The sequence below is a fragment of the Anser anser genome (genome assembly GCF_964211835.1).
Source record: "Anser anser genome assembly, chromosome: 2".
In the NCBI taxonomy this organism is placed as follows: domain Eukaryota; kingdom Metazoa; phylum Chordata; class Aves; order Anseriformes; family Anatidae; genus Anser; species Anser anser.
This window is the reverse complement of record NC_139721.1, coordinates 65,785,578-65,804,235: the sequence shown is the minus strand read 5'-3', so window position 1 is coordinate 65,804,235 and position 18,658 is coordinate 65,785,578. Positions and strand designations below refer to the sequence as shown.

Genomic DNA, 18,658 nt, shown 5'->3' with positions numbered 1-18,658 from the left:
TTTTTTTTTTTTTTTAAATCAATGAGTAGAGTGAACTTCATTAGATATCTGAGCAAAGAGCACTGAAAGAGTTGTTGCCTTTCCAACACACAGGCATCAATTCTATTTAAAAAATTTTTCAACAGTATGATGAACTACCTTCCCAGAATATGATTTACAGGGCATCACTACTCTCTACTTCTCTATCCCCTAACGTCTAACGTCTTTCACTGTGAGTGGGAATAGCAATTAAACATCTTACTGGCAGCATTGCTGTAATAACAGGCCCTAAGATCTGCAGCTCAAAAGTTATAGGCACAGGTATTATCTCTTAATAGGCTAACTAATATAATTGGGGAAAAAAAATGTAGTAATATTTTTTGGGCATACAAACTTTCTGAAATTATTTCCAAGCTAAGATGAGCTGAGAGCAACTGCTGGGAGTTTAATTAGAAATATATTGGTCAGACCACATCTGAAAGGAAAAGCACATGGTACCTGTTCAGTAAAGGAGACTTTACGGAGTGAAAAGGATAATGAAGTGGCTTTGTCTACAGGAAAGAAAGAGACAGATCATTTATAACCTGGGGAGCAGTTATGTGGGTAGAAGGGAGAAAAGATTATGAGTCCATAGCTTCTGGGGTCCAGCAGAGTTGTAGATTTTAGCTCCCAATCCCATCTTTGAAAAGTGACTTGTAGTCTCTTTAGAATCAGGGCTGACAGATCAGAGACGAAGTAACTGTTCATGGAAACCGTTCTGACACTGGCAGTTGCACACTTTTCTTTTTCTGACCATTGTTTGCCAGAAATTTCACTTATTAAATCACTAAACTATTTTGTAACTTCATTTGTCATCAAATTTAACTTATTAAATATATACTTTGCTTATTGTTGCCATATAAGACATCACAGAATGAGGTAGCAAAGGTAGTAATCTTGTATTATGGCCATTTTTGTTTCTTGAGGCACAACTCTAAGAAGAATCTCACGAACAAATGCAAAGAACACAAAACAAAATAAAGAATTGTTTGGAGATTCCACAAGCAAAAAAACTGAGAAATTTTGCTCTTGGTCATGTATACTACCATTTGCAGAATACCAGACTTTAGAACTAAAACCCGGAGTCATGTGCTTTCTTTCTCTTGCTCTCTGAAATTTAAACTTTCCCCATGTGAAACAACAGAAGTCTGTTACGATCACATCTTCTGTTACAATGCTACTCTCTAACTTGTCTCTGTGAAGAGGAAAGATTTTTGATCTTTACCCTTACAAATTTTGCACTATACAGCTGTTAGCTTCAAAGTACACAAAAAAAAAAAATGGGTAGGTCATGAGGGCAAAGCTATTTCAGGAAATTCACAGGAAATTCAGCACAGATAATATAGCCTGCATTCGTGAGCAAAACCTGGCTTTGGTAATGACAACTTAATGCTCATACTGTTTGAAAATAAAACCTCGTGGATGAGTACATGCATACTGTTGGAGTGGACAGATCCCGGTACGCACAATCTCATGTTCTTCACTCAGGTTGTGCCTTTGGAGGGAAACTGGCTATACCATTTCAGAGGAAAGCTCAGGAATAACTAACATGTATAATGCTGGACTCAGTCAGGGCCATAGGAAGAAGTCATAAGAAACCAAAATAATAGTACACATTAACCCTAAGATCAAGTATTACATTTATTGTTTTTAAAAGAGAGTGAAAATAATAATAAACCAAAATCATATTTTATTATGTCTGACCTTCTGAGAATTTGTAAAGAGAATGAAGGTTTGTAGAGCTGAAAAGTTTCCACTACTGTAGCAGCTTATTCATTCATTTTAGGCTGTGCAATGTCATGCAGTTTTATTTATGAATCACCCATGACTGAGGCATGACCTATTAAAATAAATCAATTTAGAAGCAGAAAAAATAGCATTCATCTGTACCTTTACTACATGGCCATTGCCAACAGTTTGAGCACACTGCAAATCAGACAGGGTGGATGAAGGAGTTGGCTGGACTGGACTATTCTGTTGGCTGGGCTTCTGTTCAGGTAAGCCTGCTGCTTTTCTTCTCTGGGCTGCGATTTGAGACAAAACATTATCTGCACTGCCACCTAAGAAGAAAAAGAAACCAAACACAGAGTCAAGGAGACCATCATTTTTAAAAGTCTGTTAATTCTCAGTTTACTTTTCTCCACCATTCACTCCCTCTTCAAAACTGACTGCATTAAGTAAGAGACAGAACTGTAAGGTTCAGGTCTATTCAGCAACTTTCAGCAAAGGAGACAAAAATTAACCAGGAGCCAGCCTTGCCTATACACACACACACATAGTTTACTTTCATACTCTTGGATGTATTTCATGAGTTGCTTCACCATACTTCTTTATAGAAACAATACAATGGCAGATACAATGTTTACTCCTTTTTAATTAAAAAATATTTTTAATTTAAACAAAAAGCAAGCAACACATGTAAGCTCCATGAAATACACGTAGCAATGAACAAGTATATGCCTAACCCACCATGGGTGGACTCAGTAAAATCAATAAGGTTTCTCTGAGACAGGGGTTAACAAGTGAGATGTGAGGTTTTGTTCCCTTACATAGGTATCCAAAGTTCAGTCCTGTTCCAACAGCTTATAGAATTTTCAAACATGCATCACTACAAGCCCTCAGAAGACATTTAATTTCTTCTACAATCATGAGAAATACTTTTTTTTTGGTGAACCACATTCAAATGACTTTTGTATTAAAAACAAGAGAAGCGTGGTACCTGATCTGTTATGCAGTTCTCCTCCGTGCCTGTTAATTCCTGCAATGTTATTGGATCCGCCAGAAGAATGGGGAGAATGGTTGAAGTTGTTGGAATTTGAAGGAGATGCAGGTCTTCTTGCAAATGCTGGTAATTTGACTGGCCTTGTACCTTTGCTAACAGACATCTGGAAAATAAGAATAATTTTTTATCTTTCTTATTTGAGCAAAACAACAACAAAAAAACTTCAACTACTATTTTATTTATTGTAAGTTCAGAAACTTTCTCTGTAAAATACTCTTATCTTACGTTTACAAATACATTTATAAAAAACATACATAATGTATTGAATATATGTAGTTATATAAATGCATGTAATATATTGAATATATATCTTCAATGAATAACATGATATAATAAAGGCATTAATTCTCCTTAACCTTTGGCCAACATAAAATGTGCATATGTGTGATGCACTTGAGAAACAATATAGAAAATATTATGAACAGTGGCAAAAAAAATCACACGTAAAACTTCTTTCATGCAGAATCCTTTTTTTGTTTGTTTCTCCTATCTTACAGAACAGACTTACTACATTTCTCTCCCCTACACCCTGATCAACACATTTCTTTCCCTCCAGAGGGAATCATGGCTAGTTCTCCTCTACTTGCCCTGCTCCTCATGTGCTCCTCACGGGACCCAACTATCCACTTACAAACATCTTACTATAATCATTTACTACAGCCATCCTTTCCAGGATGATGAACCAAACTTTACCTTCCTGGGATCTACCACTTGCCTTCTCCACCACACTCCACCTAGATTTCCTCTACTGGTATTAAGCTAATTTTCAACTAAAATAGGAATACAAAAAATGTCTAAATGTCTACTAAAATGTCTTTATTGTCCCATTTCTAGAACTGACAAGAAATAGAATTCCAGGCTAGTAAAATAAACTTTTCTTTAACCTTCGATATTAGAGTCCTAAATCAAGGAAGCAAGATCTTCTCTTTTTTCCTATGAAAGCAAAGGTTGTCAAGGTTGTTTTGCTTCCTGCAAACAAGGCATTTTCCTTTTGTTTTGTGTTTTCACTACTAAAAAAAGTGAAATCAGGCAAGCTCCCTTCTATAAAAATTAGACTTTATTCAGACTTTTCCCCCTTTTACACTATTTGTACTTAGTCTGTACATCTTCAAGCCAATGTGACCACTAATTGCTAGTTTTATCACATACCAACCCTTTCAGCATATTATGTCATTATATTTTCATATACATTGTATCTCACCAGTATTTCTTCTCTTCCCTTCAGGCCCTAAAAATTGAGAAGCTTCTATTCTTTTCTTCTCCCCCATGCTGTCTTCAAAACCAGAGCAGTTTCTGCCACACTAGAACGACTGTGCCTAGTTTGGCAACTAAAATGTATGGGTGTAACCCGTTGTCACTTTAGCAGTTTGCAACAAATTCATTATGGCTAGACATTATTCTGGTTTACAGCGAACAAGTAGTTCTATTATATAGAGACCTTTCATTCTATTGATGTTCCTTCGACAGAGACATATATTCTTCTTAAACAGGAGATCTTAAAAGGACAAGCCATTACTAGAGACAATGGATTCAAAATCATTTCTAAACACAAAACGAACATGGTTCGCCAGCCAACACACCCTGGACATGATATTTTTTCACATATTTCATTCACTTACCACATCAGAGTTCCCACTGCTGTTAAAATCGTGCTTGATCACTCTCTGTGGCCAGGCAGTTCTCATCTGTTCAGCTTTGCCATCTTTGTTGATTCGTGTTCGGTCAGAATTCCAAAGCTCAAAACTCGAGGGTGGTAAGAAAGGGGGTATCACTGCTTTCAGTTTATCGCTGGGCAGCCTGGTAAATGGAGCACTACTTCTCAACTGAGAGAGGAAAAGAAAGGGAAAAAGAAAAGAGACTCTTCTTAGAAAGATATCTGGGAGTTAATGATGTAGTTTCAAAGTTAAATAAAAAGATGGAGACAAATGCATTTTTAAACAAAATTAAATGGAAATGAGATATAACAGTAGTATTTGTGAAGATGTACAACATATAACAGACACAATCCAATGTTCATACTGGCACCAGTAAGCAAGCTCGTTCATTCAATACAATGAATACAGTTCATTAAATCATAGAAGCTGTTTCTTTCTTCATTCATTTCAGCAGGAACGTTAACAAGTAGTTTCCAAAGAAATAACAAACAGGATGCTTGGTAAGGTTCTCTTCTCTGAACTCCTAGATAAGACACCTAGAAATAGGGAACAAATATTTGTTCCCCCGCTAAGTGTATTCTCCAGAAAAAGAAGAGAACCACAAAAATGACACTGGGTCCCTGAAGTTCTGCCAGTCAGTCATATCAAAATTTGCTCAATCTTCTTAAAAGAACACATAAAAAAAAAAATCAACAGCCAAACTTAATGACATCTCCAGGGAGTAAACTGTGGGGGAACTTAACGCTCCAGCGTAACAAAAATAGAAAAAGAGTAATATAAGCACACCTCCCAAACTAAGTATTTCATGGTTTCCTCCATTATTTCTCAGTTTCACATTGCACTGTGCTCCATGTTTCCCTCATAGCATACTTCTTGTCAGCTGTTCAGTCTACTTCACTAATTCATTGCTGTTCATACAAAGGTACAGACAGCTGTTTAAAAAAGTTCTTGAAAACTTGAAGTGAAAAAAGTATCTATTAAGAGCTGCCATACTGTACTATTTGTAGTACTTACTAGTCTACAGAACTACAGATGTACCATAGCTTGTCAGTTCCTGTTTAGTGATTATCAACAACTGATAGCTCTCTTTTTAATGGTGACTTGGATAGCAGGTTAAAAACCAAAAACAAACAAGAAACATGTAGCTGCATGATCTTCTGAATTGGACTGAAGATGCCAAGAGCACTGCAACATACCATGGTTGTCAATAATTCATCATTCTTCCCTCCTTTTGCAGTGTTTACACCTGAAAAAAAAAATAAATGAAGTGTTATTATCTGCATGCCCCTGCTACTTATTCTCAAGGGTAGCTTTTGTTTTCAAACATTCAACAGCTGTATCCTCTGTAAGCACACACAAGCAAATTTTCCGCTGAGACTCTTAGTTACTTAAATTAAAGTTAAGCTGATAATCTTATTTCACATCACAAACTGAAGGGGTTTTGCACAGAGAGCATAACTTCACTAGATGTGCTTTACAATTTGGGTTTTTCTGACCTTTTGTCTCAGGTTTATTTTTTAACATAAATCGGTTGTCACTATAAAAATCAGTTCATCAAGGATACTAACAACTTTTGATTGAGCTGCCTCTCCTGTCAAATTTAACGGTGCTTGCTACAGAACAGTAACATTGCTACATTAGCATTTTCCTGCTGAAATGATGTTGCAGGTGTTCAGCACAAATACATTACGTGATTTTTCAGCTATATTAAACAAAATAAACACTAAATCAATAAATTAGAAATAGTATCACCTTGACTATCCCCATGAGAGTTCACTTCCCATCAGACAACTCTGGGTTTACCACTACCTTTGTTATTTGTGACCCAAGCTGTAGGAGCATCAGGGGTTCCGGAGGTGTCTGTATCACTCTGTGAAACTGCTTTTATGGTGGAATTTAATGAAGATCCGGGCTCATCAGGAAAAGGCCCAAACTGATTGGAAGAAAACCCGTGGCGCAACGTCTGAGTCAGCTTCAGCTTGCGGAATCGATTGGACATCCTGCTCCACCAAGACTAGATTGAGAAGGAAAAAGAACAAATTAGTTCCAACTAAAAGAGGAAAAGAAAAGTACAGTTAAGTACTCTTTACTGCAGTGATAAAGGAATTTTACAGAGAAACTACAAAAGCAATGTTAAAATGGTTTGCAGTCATCAACAGAATCCTTCCCCATGATTTGTATAGGTAAGATTTACCTTTCTCCTTATGTTTCATTTGGCAAATAGCTTACAATATTTTTCTACTGTATCTAGAAAGACAAGTTAGATAAAAGCATTAGGACAATTTGAGTGGGAATTTTTTTGCAGCTACATGGCAATTTCTTAATCTTACAATAAACTTCCAACTTCACCATCCATTCCAGCACTCTCTGACATCAATGAACTGGCATACATGTTTTCTTCTTTTTAGAGGCATGCACGAAGTTTATCGGATCCGCACGAAAGACTCTCCTTAAGATTTTAAAAACCGGTGGCAAACTGAAAGAGTTCTAATAGCACTCCTATCAGAATCAAGATTCGCAATACATATGGTGCTGCTATACAGTTAACTTAAACCCTGTCAGACTGGAGAGACTGTAGACTGACAGGCAAGAAAGACCAGCTGTGAAAACAGCACAAGCCTAAGGACTACTGCACCTATAGCTTCCGCCCATACAGGTATTGTATATGTGGCGATTGTCTGAGCTTTGCTCAAGAATTTATGCAAATAGATTACAGATTTCTATATTTTTGTAGGCAGATGATATAAAATGCTTCAACTATTCAGGATGATTACATTTTTTCCTGTTACGTTTCTCCAGACTATACAAGACTTATAAGTCAATATTAAGAAAACCCATGCAGTCCATTAAACATCATGTGGCTTGCAGGTTAATAAGTCAAAATTCTAAATATGTCCTGATTATTTCTTAGTAAAGCTACTTCGCTTTCTGGAACACCTTAAAAGAAATAAGATACTTTAAAATGATGATATTTCATCAAGGCTGTTTTATAAGATATCCAACCCAGACCTGTACTTTCCTTGTTTACTCTTTATTCTTCGCCATTCCTTCTCACCATATATATTCCCCTCTCTCCCTGACATTTAACATTTCTGAACTGCTTTCTGATATATCTCTTCCTAACTGTCACGGAGCAGAACTAAGTAATATAAATGGTAAACTTACTCCCCATAAATCAATCCTTCTAGCAGATGATCATTAAAAAGATTTTAAATCTGCACAGAGCATTACTAATGGACAGAGTCCTCAGACCTCTGTATCTCTTTGGAGTCATAACTAATAAAGATATACATTACTTTCATCAACAAAGACCTGGTGGAAAAAGAGAGACAAATAGTTCCGAGAAAGCAGTAAAAACCACACAGTTCAGCATTTATTCACCTTCCAAAAGGAACTGAAAGGGCAAAAATCCATTTAGTTTTAATATGGAGAACAGTGACCTTACAAAAGAGACTGTTTGTACAACGTGGCTTGCTTGTTACGGGAACAAGCTAGCTTCTCTGGGCAAAAAGATCACTTCTCAGTTCCTCTCATCTTTGCTACTCTTTATAGGCTTCTGATCTGCTAACATAGGCTCTCACCACAAAGTCACCTAAAATGGAGTAAGTGTAGCCACTACACTACCATACAAAGTACTCTACTACTCTCTGGCATGGAAGGAAAGCTAGTAGAGAAGCTCATCTTGGCTTCTGGTGTTCAGAGTAGGGTTGTCTGAGCTGCGGAGCGTCCAGCGTGTTGCTGCAGAAAGTTGTGGTCTATCCATATACCTTGCACATGAGAGACATATAGAAGCTAGAACAAAGGTTTTTAAGCTAGATTGAAAAAGCCAAATAAAAATGCATCAGTGGTTAAAATAGCGTCTGTCAAAAGGCTATGCTCTAGTAGCGGTGGGAAAATGCAATAGCATCAAAAAAAAAAAAACAAAAAAGAGGTGTTGCCACTTGAGAAATATCTTATATACTTTTAACAATATTACAAAAGAAAGAATTAGGGGAAGCACTGGAAATCTCTGTCTTCAAACAACTTTATAAACAACTTTATCCTAAAAAAGAAACTGAATGTGATAACTTACATTGCTCTGCTACTGACATTGAGGGTATTGTTTGCTGAAAAAGCACGGGCAACAAGAAAAGAGGAAATAAGATCTTTGCATATACCAAGGACACAACTTTGTTTCCAAGTCCAGAAAATGGTGGGAAACAAAGTACTTATTAGTTCATAAGTGAACCTCTAAGTAAAAGGGGTAAAGGATGAGAAAACAGTCATCGACCACATAGAATCACAGAATGGTTTGGGCTGGAAGGGACCTTAAAGACCATCTAATTCCACGCCCCCCCTGCCATGGGCAGGGACACCTCCAACCGAACCAGGTTGCCCAAAGCCCCATCCAGCCTGGCCTTGAGCACCTCCAGGGATGGGGCATCCACAGCTTCTCTGGGCAACCTGTGCCAGTGCGTCACCACCCTCTGGGTAAAGAATTTCTTCCTAATATCTAATCTAAACTGACCCCTCTTTTAGTTTAACGCTATTACCCATTGTCCTATCCCTACACTCCCTGACACAGAGTCCCTCCCCAGCTTTCCTGTAGGCCCCCTTTAGGTGCTGGAAGGCTGCTATAAGGTCACCTTGGAGCCTTCTCTTCTCCAGGCTGGACAACCCCAACTCCCTCGGCCTGTCTTTGTAGGAGAGGTGCTCCAGCTCTATGATCATACTTGTGGCCATCATGTGGACTTGTTCTAATACTTCCATGTTCTTCTTGTGATGGACCCCCAGAGCTGAACGCAATACTCCAAGTTGGGATCTCACGAGAGCAGAGTAGAGGAGGAGAATCACCTCCCTCGACCTGCTGGCCACGCTTCTTTTGATGCAGCCTAGGATATGGTTGGCTTTCTGGGTTTTAAGCGCACACATTGCCAGTTCATGTTGAGCTTCTCATCAACCAACACCCCCAGGTCTTTCTCTTCAGGGCCTGCTCTCAATCCATTCTCCACCTAGCCTGTATTTCAGCTTGGGATTGCCCCAGCCCAGGCACAGGACCGTGCACTTGGCCTTGCTGAACCTCATGAGGTTCACACAGGCCCACCTCTTAAGCCTGTCCAGGTCCCTCTGGATGCCATCCCTTCCCTCCAGCATGTTGACCGCACCACACAGCTTGGTGCCATTGGCAAACTTGCTGAGCGTGCACTCGATCCCACTGTCCATGTCACCGACAAAGATGTTAAATAGTGCTGGTCCCAATACTGACCCCTGAGGAACACCACTCATCACTGATCTCCACCTGGACATTGAGCTGTTGACCTCGACTCTTGGAGCGTGACCATCCAGCTAATTCCCTACCCACTCAGTGGTCCATCTGTCAAATCCATGTCTCTCCAATTTACAGACAAGGATATCATAGGGGAAAGTGTCAAATGCCTTGCACAAGTCCGGGTAGATGACATCAGTTGCTCTTCCCCTATCCACCAATGCTGTGATCCCATGGTAGGAGACCAGCAGATTTGTCAGGCACAATCCACCCTTAGTGATGTGCCTTTGGTTAATGGACTATTGAAATGAGCTTGCACAGATTAAAACAAAAAGAACTGATTACCCGGAGTAATTATAGACAACACAAACTCTGAACCAATATTATCTTCAAGGTAACTGGAGAGGATGGAAGAAATTACAGAAGCAAAAGGCAAATACATTACCACACCTACCCCAAAGAAGAAAATCTAAAAATTTACTGACCAATCAGCTTAATTTAGAATCACAGAATGACACAATCGCTTAGGTTGGAGAAAACCTCCAAGATCATCAAGTCCAACCATTAACCTAGCAAAGTTACCTTGCCAGGTAACTGCGTCTATCACTAAACCATGTCCCTAAGCGCCTCATCTACACGTATTTTGAAGACCTCCAGGGATGGTGACTCAACCACTTCCCTGGGCAGCCTGTTCCAACACCTCACAACCCTTTCTGTGATGAGCTTTTTCCTAATATCCAACCTAAAGCTCCCCTGGCACAACTTGATGCCATTTCTTCTTGTCCTGTCATTTGTTGCTTGGGAGAAGAGACTGATCCCACCTCTCTACAACCTCCTTTAAGGTGTAGCAAGAGATAAGGTCTCCCCTGAGCCTCCTTTCCTTCAGGCTAAATAACCCCACTTCTCTCAACCACCCCTCGTAAGATTTGTTCTCTAACTGGAAAGGACATCACTGAAAGAACTTTGTATGTAATCACAGCTTGTAAGAGACAGCTGGCATAGGTTTGTCAGGAATAAATCACACCAAATCAATCTCTCTGACAGACTAACTGGTGAAGTGGAAGAAGGGAGGAGAAGCTGTAACATAGCTTAACTTTAATAAAGCTTTTATCAATATTCCATGTACCATTCTCTGAACAAATGACGAAAATATGCTTCTAGTAAAATTAATAGAGGAAAAGCATGATAACCAAAAGACACATTAACAGACAAATTACCAGCAATTTACTCTAGAATGGGGAGGGCATATTCAGTGGTGTGAAACATGAGCTTGGAAATATTCGTTAACAACATCAGTGATGAAACAGAATTCATTTTGCACAGTCCATGTAAGACATCTATCTGGACAGTTTTGTGAGCACCTTAGATACTCTAAATTACACTGATGAATTGACTTCAGTAGGTCATTACACTGATGAATTGACTTCAGTTCACTGATGAATTGAATTCAGTGGGGGGGGGGTCAAGGTCATATGTAAGCAGAAGAAATCAAGTGTATAAATACAGAAAAAGGAATAATAAGCAAAGCAGTTGTACTGAAGAAAGAAAATCAGAGTTCTAGCAAAGCACCAACTAATCATAGGTCCTCTAAGAATAGGTCCACAGTGTCTTACTGCTGCAAAAAAATGGCAAATTTCACTGACCACCCCATGAAATACACAACTGTACAAGTAGCTTTTGTACCCTGCTATGTAATATTGAGACTTTAGTTAGAATCTCATGACTTGTTTTGGATACCTCACTTTAAGACTAATACAGACAAACTACAAATAGCAAGAAGTTTAGGAAACAGTCTGCAAACAAGGAAATTTGAATACATTTTATTATTATTATAGAAAATAAAAGATTTAAGAGAATTTCCATCTTTTCTAAGTACGTATATAGTTCCTATAAAGGTGAAGGTGGACACTGATAACTGAAAAACAATTAACTTAATACGCAGCAAGAGAGATTTAGCTTATACCAAGGGAAAAAAATCTGACTGTAGGAACAGACAAGCAGTGGAACCAGCTGCAAAATTACACTATGGACCTTTTTCATCACAGTGAAAGAAGAGAGAACAGAAACTTTGTCAAGGATGTTCTTGGCATATTCATTCTGTCTCCTTACGTAAAGACAGGCGGGCTCATCGAGTTCCCTCTCATTCTTCCATTTCTATGATTCCACGTTTTGCCATCTGCACTGACCTAGACAGAAAATTTATGTACTGTCTGAGTCACTATAAATATCTCACTGAAACCTTCCGGGCAATTTGTTTTACAGTCCTGGCTCAGCACAGAGAAGTTGTCCACATGGAATCATCACTGCTACAAAGCCAAGGACAAATCCCTCACTTGTGCATTCTCCTCACACACTGGTCTAAAGCAAGATGTGTTTGATGACCTCCCCAGTCACTCTGAAAATATCATTTTTCATCTCTTTATTCTCTGTATGGAGAATAAGATATGTAACACACTCGTGATCAGACAGAAGGGTTAATAAAGCACTAAGCAATGTTGGAAGAGGAGGGTTATATTGGCTTTATATACGTGTATTTACACATGCACATATATACAGGAGAATTGAGAATTATATAGAATATTTCTGCTGAAAAAGTGCTTAAGGCTTAACTTGTAAATACTGTAAAGTTTTGATGTTTTGCAACCAAGTTCCAACACATCAAAATATTAAATGTCAGTACTCATATTTAAATCTTTATCGACAAATCCTACAAAATTGTTTTTTTCTAATTTCACCTCAAAATCTTCTATGACCCCAGTTCAAGCCTTTGCTTGAACTCTGCAAGAGTTGCAATCTGACCTGCTGTTGATCTGCTTTCTATAATGCCAAAGACTGTTCTGAAATCCCCAAGCTAGGTAACAAAATTCCTAAATAGGCCCATCTAAACTGATACTCAAGTTGTATCATATCAAATAATAGAACAATCATATGAAAATATCACTTGTCACTTCATTGTTAAAATTGCAAAATGGATTTGAGGTAAAGTAGAACTATAAATGGTCTTTAAAATTCATGTCAGAAATAGCCTGGAAATTAGCATGTGTGTTTCCAAGACTCTGATAACATTTATGCTAAAAATGCGAGATTACAGAATCAAGGAAATTCTGAGGTATAAGACCATACACAAATTTTCACCTAAACAAATAAAATCAGCAACAACAACAAAATAAGCTAATACTTTTTTCCTTCTTTTTTTGAACACAGACAACATAAGTCACAATGTCCTTGTTCAAATGGCACACACTTGTCTCCTACTGGATTATTGCCAATTTCTAGATAAGCATACAGCATTCCAACGACTCTCCAGAGGACGGGTAAGCATGAATTGCACTCTCTTCCATTTTTCGTATTAAAACCTCTGCTATGCCCTTAATTTTCAGTGCCGACCTCCATTCATGGTTGAAATAAAGTCTACCCTCTCTCGTAGAAGTCTGCTGCTTCATGATGAATCTAAACTCATCCCTTTTATACTCCTTACAGCACTATGATGAAGCCTCAGTCTGGGCTGTCCTGCACATAGTCACAGTATTTTCAAGTACACTACCTGAACTTCAGTTTACTTCCTACATCATGCTTTTCTTCTTCTAGGGTCCACTAAATACCATAAAAGAAAATTATAAAGAACAACTGCTGGAAATCCTACACAAAGCAAACACATAAACAGGCAGCTTCTCACTTTTTTTTCAGAGATCCCAAACACATTCACTTCAATTTCAAAGAAAAAAGATCAGCTATGAGTAAAGGAAAAGTCTACTAAAAACGGAGTACAATTGGATGATAACATTAAGATAATAAAGGAAATTCATTTCCAAACTCATGAATGTAATACATTCTACTATTTAATTATGACATCTATTTCTAGGCACTGAAATGTGCTTTGATGCTGACTCTTCTTTAGAAGTCTTCCCTTTGCCTTGTTACTTGAAGAGAAAGAAAGCTGAACATATGATATGTATCATAAAACCAGGAAACAACTAGGAATTCAGAAGGGGAAAGATCCCCACAACTAGTTACATATTAGATCCAAAGTACTTCTTAGCAATGACCTTCTCTGCTTCATTCAGTAAGAGTGACTGAATATATTTACCTTTAAACCTCCTTTGTCATCTGGCAGCATTGGGACATTTAAGGATTGCCTGCTTCTGGAACAAGGCAAAGATGATCTGTTGTTGAGTTTATTCTTGTCTTTGTCTACTTGCATGCATGCTGACGCAAGTAACCGTACAAGTTCTGTGTCTAAAAGAAAACAAATTCAGATACTTTTTAGTCTGTTTCACTTTGCCAAATCATGACCGATATACTGAAACACCTCTCAAACAAAGCAGATGAATACCCAAAACTTTGTTTCTTGGCCTGTTTCCCACCCCGTCTCCCCACACAGTGGGCTGCAGTCTTATCAACGCCTCTCTAAACATTTATCAGTATAAATAATCATGCCATTCAGTCATGTGTGACCAAATGAACTGCCTGCTTGCACACTTTGTAGAAGTTAAGAACAGCACTGGGATGGTCCCTTTTCTCACCTGACATAGAAGAAAGCAGAGAAAAAGGAATATTCTTTCTTCAAGCGCAGGTTGCAGAAAAGAAGCTTGAAATTAAATCCCAAAGAGAAAGAAGATGTTCAGCCTGGACAATGAAGGGATTGAAAAGACATGGTAAGAAAAATATAGAGGAAAAAAGGTAAGAAAAAAAAAGGAAGGAAGAGGAGAAAAAAAAAGAATAAGATGAGGACAGGAAAGCAAGAAGTATTCTGTAAAACTGTATTTTATACAGAAATAAGGAAAGATTTTCAGAAGGGCAGACAGAACCAACCTATATCCCCGTTGCTGAACAGGTGACAAGGTGAACTATTCTGTCCTACAGGGAGCTAGTTACAAGAAAAACACATTCACCATTATTTATTTTCTAAAACTTTATACTATTAGTTATCAACTTTTGGCAAAGCAAAGATACATGCTAGTGATCAAAAACAACACTGTGAGTAAATACAGAGAACATAAACATTCTTTCCATTAGCACTACTGTTTTTCACCTTCAGAGAACGCAATCTAGCTACCAGGCAAGTTTAATAATAAAGTCCCAAATTAGGTAGGCTAAACAAACTACAACAAAATCTAAATGTGTTTCATCCAAGTCTCCCCAAAGCATGCTGTCTTTTTCTAAAGCACTCCCATGACTAAAAACTTGAATGCTGAAGTGTGATTTAATCTCAGCCTTTAGAGACCTAGTGGGAGCTCCAGCCAGTTCACTAGTCTTGTGCTGATTGCACTTTCTTCGTCCTGTCCCTTAACTGCTGCCAAGTGGAAACTTCTAGCTCCAGTTCCTAGCTCAGAGCTAATGACACTACCTGAGCCACCACAAGTAAATGCTATTGAACTGGCTGTGATGACACAAACAACGTTTTGGAGCACCTTCAGAAATAAAGACAAAAGGACCACACAAAATCTATTAGCCCATAAAAGTATATACACATCTAAACAACTAATTAAAAAAAAACATTTTCAGGCAGTATCCATTCTTGGTCCAGTCTAGCATAGACCACAGTCAGTATCTTGAAGCAAATTTGATGCAATTTCTACGTCAAAAGAGATGTTTATCTGGTTATATTGCAATTACAAACATTTCCTCAGTGTTCTCTGAAACAACATACCTGGATCATTCAGGAGCATTATCAGGTCAAAAGCTGTGTATCCATTTTTCGCACGAAGATTGACGTCAGCTCCTTGATTTAACAAATACTTTACCACTTCTTTGTTTCTTCAAGGGAGAAAAAAAAAAAAAAGCATTGCTTATGTTAAAGAGAGAGACAGAGTACCCCAATCCATCATTTCCATCCTTTTATATCATCGCTCCTCGATTAATGATCATAGTTTTACCTCTTCAATAGCTAACCAAGTCCACACCGTCTCCACAATTTATTCAGGAGCTCCCATGACTCTTTTGTCAGTCACTGTTTACTCACTATAAATCACAATAATTGGCATGCAAACAGTCAGCCTTAAAAAAACATAATTTGAATAGTCAGATTCTTCATCTGACCCTTTGGAAATGATCATGGTATTTGTTGCCAGTTTCCCTTTGAAAGGCCATTATCGCCTGGGGCAAAACAGCAGGTGAAAATACAAAGGTCAGTCCAGAAGTCATCACACAACACTGCTAATACTTAAACACAGCTTCCTATTCAGAACAGATAAAAAAAAATCCATTTAATAAAACCCCTACTGACTAAAGATAATTTATGAACTCCAAACAGCAAATCACTTGATTAGAGACACAAATTTCCTTGATGTATCTTAAATGCAAAAACAAATCAGCAGTAAGTGATAATACAAACACCTCCTAATAAAAGCTCATAAAAGCAAGTTGCATAAAAGGAATCATCATCCCATTCCCATTAACCCCTCTCCTTTCTCATATACCTGAATAAATAGCAGGACTAGCCTTGCAAATTAAAAACAATACAAAATAAGCAATGACAACAAAGCTGTGGAAAATATTTTTAATATAAAATTCCTCTTACACTGAGACTAAACTTGTATAAAAACAAACTCTGACACGCATAAGCCATACTGAAGAACAATGTGCTTAAGTAGCAATAGTTGACTGCCAGCTCTAACTCTGAAGCTGACAAACAGATCTCAAACAGATCTCTGAAGATCACTTCAGAGCATTCCTTCTACCTGAACATACTCCAAATAAAGTCAACCTAAAATGAAGAATGAACGTTCTCTCTCTCTTCTAACAAAAACTCTGTTTTATCCCCAATGTAGCTCCTCTGCACATTTCCCATTACTTCTTCGTTTCCTTAAAAATGTGTCCCAACCTCCTTTCCAGTCCTGCACCTTCAGGGTGTACAGAGTGACTCAATCCTCCACTGCCCCTGACTCACACAGACTTTGCTTGCTCCTTCCTTCTAACTAGAAACTGCCCCCAACTACTGTTGTTCCTAAGAAGGGGTAAGCTGAGATTCTTCTGAGTATAAGGATTTCCAGTCCTTGTTATCACAGACAAGAGGAGTGTCTGAATTCAGACATGAGTGTCATGTATTTTGACATTGCCAACTTTATGACAGAGATTACACGTGAAATTCAATTTATAAAATAGCTTTTGATTAAAAAAAAAAGTCAGTTCTCCAGTGGACACACTCCAGAAAAGTTAAATGAAAACTTCTGAAGAGAGGAATTGTAAGAACGGTTTTAAGACTGGCAAACGTGGCACACAGAAAGGTGATTACATTGAGTTTCGTAACTTGGTGTAGGCTTACAACCCTGATCTGGGGTGATAATATATTACAAAGGACTGAAAGCCATCAAAGGCTGGAAGTCAAAATCTGCATCAAAGCTCCTAGCGCCTGCCTGGAGCACAATGTTCCCAGTGCTTACAGAGCAAGACTCGCGTTTCCATATATGCCACTCATTTCTGAAATCCAAACTTGTTTGGGTCTGTTCAGAAAAGCTGAGGGCATCCTACGTGTTTTAGAAAATTGAGGTCACAAGCCTCCACAATTCTTGTCAAGAGCTCTCTGCTTCCAAAGTCAATATCAAAAAGATCTTTTCTATCTGGATGTAAGAAGAATGAAACTTCTTTTCTGTTCGACCCAGACAGCATACAACTTACCCATGGTATGTGGCCTGCATTAGTGCTGTCCAGCCATGAACATTATCCTGTTTGTCAATCTCAGCATTTTTCTCAACAAGGAGCTGGACGAGGGGCAGCTGCCCAGTTACAGCTGCAATCATTAACGGAGATGCACCATCAACATTGGTAATATTGACCTGACTTGGGTCTTCATCAACTATCTCTTTAACCAGCTGAAAGTTGCCTGCAAAACAGTGATATAAAAAAAAAAATCTACATCAGCAACATAGAACTGCTTAGCCACTGAATTAATATGTACTTTGATTTGCTGACACTGGTCTACGTTTAGTGGAATTAAAACAGAAGAAATACGGTATGTATCACTTCAATGTATATAGTCCTTTAAAACATTTTGCACATTAAACAATAAAGCAGTATCAATAACAACAGACATATAGAACTGTCAGTACTACAGAATTGCAATACTACAGCTTCAAACATTAAAAGTAAGTGTTTGTACCAATCTCTGTTTCTTCGTCGATACATTTTCACTGGCTACGGGAAGTTGTGATATAAGCTGGAGGCACTATTTTCCCTCATATTTTTACATACCTGTGCACTTACAGTACAATTCTGTTACAAGAATAATTTTCTCAAATAATGACTAAGCCATTAAAGCTGTATAAACTGCAGTGTGTCTCATGTGAAGACACGTGTATGAAACTTTTCCATAAAATTGTCTGAAGATGATGCAGAAGGAAAAGTAACGATGCGGAGACAACTGCTTTGCCATTCAGCAGGACTAAGATCCCCCATTGCATTTCCTTAGACAGATATCACAGAAAACCACAATTCTAGAACCAAAGAAGATGGGTACAAAGGCACTCTGAAGGTGACAAAGGTCATTCTTGCCCCGAGCAAGTAGAACAACGCCCTAGGTCATATCGACCAGTAATTCCTCCTACAAAGGTTGTTTGCTGCTTCTAAAAACCACGACTGATACAATTCCACAACCTCCCAGTGAATTAGTCTATACCAGTGCTCAAACTTCTTATATTCAGAATGTATTTTTTTTTTTAATTCTACTTCTGATATTTAATTTCCAACGCAAAACTTCCCTACTCCTTCCTCAAGAGTAATTCCTGTCATCCTTTTTTAGAAGTAAACCTAACAGTCAAGTTTCCAGATAAAAGAGGCTGGCAGTCACTGAGTTCTTGTCTAGATTACAAAAAGCAGTGCAAAATCTGCTACGGAACATACGTTAGCTAGGTTGTGTTTCTTTTTTTTTTTTTTCCTAAATCTTAATAAAGGTAGGAACAAGCAATTTAAAAAAATGTCTGAGGTAGTCAGGGTCATCCTAAGCAGAGGGCTTAAATTTGC

The 18,658-nt window shown here is 38.1% G+C and overlaps 1 protein-coding gene across 3 annotated transcripts in view; it reads right to left on the bottom strand.

Annotated features, from left to right (window-relative positions):
- ANKS6 (ankyrin repeat and sterile alpha motif domain containing 6) overlaps window positions 1–18,658 on the bottom strand; it is a 47,301-nt gene that overhangs the window by 16,786 nt on the left and 11,857 nt on the right. For all 3 annotated transcript variants that reach the window (XR_014579650.1, XM_083824025.1, XM_083824024.1), the window contains exons 4-11: window positions 17,318–17,522; window positions 15,351–15,457; window positions 13,788–13,936; window positions 6,265–6,469; window positions 5,652–5,701; window positions 4,420–4,623; window positions 2,738–2,903; window positions 1,909–2,078 (exon numbers count right to left, since the gene is read on the bottom strand). Coding sequence is in view for 2 of the 3 variants with exons in the window: in XM_083824025.1 (XP_083680151.1) it covers window positions 1,909–2,078; window positions 2,738–2,903; window positions 4,420–4,623; window positions 5,652–5,701; window positions 6,265–6,469; window positions 13,788–13,936; window positions 15,351–15,457; window positions 17,318–17,522 (1,256 nt within the window). In the remaining variant the exon portion in view is untranslated. The remainder of the gene's footprint in view (window positions 1–1,908; window positions 2,079–2,737; window positions 2,904–4,419; window positions 4,624–5,651; window positions 5,702–6,264; window positions 6,470–13,787; window positions 13,937–15,350; window positions 15,458–17,317; window positions 17,523–18,658) is intronic.